The 4,045-nt window shown below is 34.4% G+C and overlaps 1 protein-coding gene across 1 annotated transcript; it reads right to left on the bottom strand.

The window, feature by feature from the left end:
• Positions 1-833: 833 nt before the first annotated feature.
• On the bottom strand, positions 834-1,070 carry KRTAP6-1 (keratin associated protein 6-1). Its single transcript, NM_001171267.1, is given in 1 exon segment — positions 834-1,070. A coding segment is annotated over 1 exon segment (237 nt).
• Between the last annotated feature and the right edge of the window lie 2,975 nt (positions 1,071-4,045).

Below are 4,045 nucleotides of genomic sequence, written 5' to 3'. Positions count from 1 at the left end.
AACAGAAATTGAAAGAATTTGTCGCCACTCGTCCAGCCCTGCAACAGATGCTTAAAGATGTGTTACACACAGAAACAAAGAAACACGGTCATCAGTATGAAAGAAGATAAAGGAAGGAAACCTCACAGCAAAAGATCACAGGGAATTCAAAGCATATATTAGAACTTATCTTTGGCAAATGGCAGGGCAAAGTTACCACTTTTCATTAGTCACATTGAACGTTAATGGCCTGAACTGTCCAGTTAAAAGACACCGATTGGGATTTGCTTTTTAACCTGATGCAATTTTAAATGATGCTTAATTTTGTTTTTAAATTTCAAATCCTAGCTCTTACCCATACATGGAACAACAATTAAATTGTAAATTGTTACTTTCTTAATGTCAAAAACCAAGGATTTCATCAGGCCCCTGAAGCAGAAATATTAAAAGAAGGTACAGTCTAAAAGGCAATTGTTCCCTTTAACAGAAATATTGAAAGAATCTAAAATTATAAACACTGAATATTAAATAAAAGAAAATAAAAACTGTTTGTATCTGATTGAATGAGTTTATTAGGAAAGCAGAAAATCTGTGCAAACAAAAGGCGGGGACTGTGACAGCATCATCTTGTTGAGAGACCATACAGAGTTCACAGGATAAAGTTCAAATTCTCTTAATTTGGGGGAGTTAAAGCCAGAAGTTTGTAGCATCACTTGCAGAGACCACTGGACACACAGGAAGGTCAAAACAGAAACTGGTGATGTGAGATAATCATCCTCTAAGTATGAGGCTTAGAATTCCTGGGGTTCAGAACTGTTGAATGTTGTTGAGGGTGAGAGTCTCCTTTGGTATCCTCAGTAGTAGTAGCCAAAGCCAGAGCCATAGCCAGATCCATAGCCATAGCCACAGCCACAGAGAGAGCGTGAACCATAGCCATAGCCACAGCCATAGCCACAGCCCAGTCTGCGGTAGCCACAGCCATAGTAGGAGCCAAGGCCACAGCCCAGGCCTCCATAGCCATAGCCCAGGCCTCCGTAGCCACAGCATCCATAGCCACGGCCACCATAGTAGTTTCCGTAGTAGCCACACATGGTGTTGGTTGTTGAGGTTGTCCTTGGGTGGAGAAGGAGGAGGAATGTAGGTGACTTGAGTCTGGAGAGTTCTCCCTGCAGAGGCCCTTTTTATATGATTTCAGTGTGGGTGTGACTACCAGAGGTGCTTCTTTCATTGGCTCATTTTATGAGTAATCTAGTTAATTTGTTGTTTCTCGAAGAGATCAAGCTTCTGAAGTTTTATGGAGGTTTACTTTGTTTGGTTGCTCAGTTTTGATTTTGCTTATCCAATCAATGGCTCTTTGAGAGGAGACAATCACAGTGGGAGAATCCTACCTCAAACTAGACTTTCACTTAATCATCCTAAATCATCTTTTCTGCTACAAAATAGTATTTTTCTTAGTCATAATCGTATTTTCTCTAAGCCCAAGGAGTTTTTTTTTAAACTCTTTGTAAGTGTAACTATACTTTTAACGCACAAGGATTTTTTTTCCCTATTGAAATAAATTCATTATTTTCTTGAAGTATTTTATTTCTTTTTCTTCCTTTGTACTTGACATGTAAACATCGTATGTATTTATGGAGTAATATATATATATATGTGAATATATATATATATATATAACTATAAATGCATTCATTGCTTAATGTCCAAATAAAGTTAAACATATCTACATCTAACATGGAAACGAAATGTATCTTTCATTCTCATAAAGTAGAATGTCTGAATTAATTAGATAATCAAGAGAAATATATCTGATTACTATGTATTCTATTTTACACGAAAATCTATTTTTCTCCATTTTCTGCCAAACCATTCAGGTAGTGATTAATTGAGTTTCTAATCTATTGTTTACATGGCCTTGCATTGTGACCTAGCAAACTGAGCTCTTTTGCATATCTATTGAATTCTTAGTTTCATAACTCATGTCAGTGTGATAACCCATCCTATTGGACAGCAAAGCTAGTGTAGTTTCATGTTATAATATAAAACTGTGCCTCTTTTTTATTTAAGAAAATGGATGTACGAAGGTTTCATTATTCACTCATCTCTATAGATTTCTGCAACTCCAGGGATATTTCTGATTTTTATGGGTATTTCTTAGTATATTATTATTTTAATATATTTCTTTAGGTAACTCAAGTGAACTTTGGAAAACTGATTGGTAACTGGTAAACGTTGTGTTGAAGGTTCAAGTTGTTAGACATAGTATTTATTTTTTAAAGATTTATTTATTTATTTGAAAGGTAGAGTTACAGAGAGGCAGATGCAGAGAGAGAGAAAGATATATTCCATCTGCTGGTTTACTCTCAAATAGCCACAAAGGCTGGAGCCGTAGATGTACCATATTTTTATCAGCTCTCCATGGGGAACCATTGGTATAAAGGGAATGGGGTTTGTAAAAGTACTGATTTCATTTTATCTGGTGCCTATCTCAAATATATAAAAACAAAATCTTAATGAAATAAAAATAATCTTTTCATACTGATATTCACAGTCACACATTCATCCTTCCATTTGCATGGTGTTCTACATATGCTTTCCACATGTGTTTCTTGGCAGGTGCACTTTTGTAAAATTGGTATATTACTGTGACACTTTATTCACTATTTGCAGGGTCCAGGAATGAGAAATAGGGGGCATTTTCAGTACATTATATTTAAATTGGATATATATAGAACATTTCATATTTATTGACAATGTAATCAATCAAAAGATAACACATTTTAGTAGAAGTGGTGTAAAAGCAAATATTATCATTATTTTATGCTGGTAAAATTTTTAGAGCATCACCTAAATTTGGCAAACCTAGATTATGTCAACTAAAAAAAATAAGTCCAATTAACCTGAACGGTTTATTTGATATTTTGTTGGAAGAGATATTGAATTCTTGGATTTTCTTGCTTAATGCAATGTTCCTAACAACTATTACTAGGTTTTTACTGTGTTAGAATTTACTTCCAGGAATTAACATAATTCTACAGTAAACTGGCTTGCTCTTTCTAATCATACCAGCAGGAGCTTTGAACCACTCAACTCCTCTTTAAAATAATTTTGATGTATTATTCTGAATATATTAAATACTAAAGCATATTCCAAAATCAAAACAAACAAGAAGAATCTTTTCTGTACCAAACTCTTCAAAGAAATCCCAATTCTCTATCGAATTGCATAGCAATACTTAGGCATAGCTTACAAAACTTGATGTAACTCATATTTTTTATCTCTGACCCATAAAACTCTACTGAAACTATTGTTTCAAAGGTCATCAAGCCCTATTCCTTGCCGCATATAGAGGTCAAATTGTTTTCATTATATTCAGTCTCTAAGCACCTTTAAGATTCACCAAAATCTTTTTTTAATTCCTGAAAGACTCCCCAACATTCATTTCATCCTGTCATAAAGAGTTGGTTTGATTCTATCCTTGACAGTTGCTCCTTAGCCTCATGAATTTTTCTTTCTGTTCAGTTTTTCCCCTTAAGCTGAGGGTTCCCAACTAGGTAGGACCCTTCAATATTCTCTAGTATTCTTGTCTTCATGTAATCTCCATTTATATGGTCACTTTGGTTACATTATTTTCCCCCAGCAATTTCAATTTATATGTCCTATCTCAAATACTCATAAAAGTGTTATATGTTTAGAAAATGGAAACATGACAAAAAATTAAGTATGTAATTTCTGTATCAACCAGTCATTTCCATTCTTTGTGTCTACATGTCAAATCATACATGAAACAAATCAGTTTACAACCCTCACTGATACTAACCCTTCAATACCTTCCCACACTGACTGCAGAAACACATTGCTGGGGTTACTTATCAGATATCTGCCAGAGTTCAGGGCTATACGTAAAATTATGGATATATTATATGTCAAGTATAAGCCAAAGTAAATGATATTACTTTATAAAAATGGTAAAAACTTTATTATTGACATAATACAAGTGTCCTGCCACCATGTCTTCTTTTGTTCCTACTCACTGAGATCTCCACTTACTATCCCAAGTTATGTA

Source organism: Oryctolagus cuniculus, chromosome 4 (assembly GCF_051225735.1).
Source record: "Oryctolagus cuniculus isolate XC-2025 breed Fujian yellow rabbit chromosome 4, ASM5122573v1, whole genome shotgun sequence".
In the NCBI taxonomy this organism is placed as follows: Eukaryota; Metazoa; Chordata; class Mammalia; order Lagomorpha; family Leporidae; genus Oryctolagus; species Oryctolagus cuniculus.
This window is presented reverse-complemented; position numbering and strand designations above follow the sequence as displayed.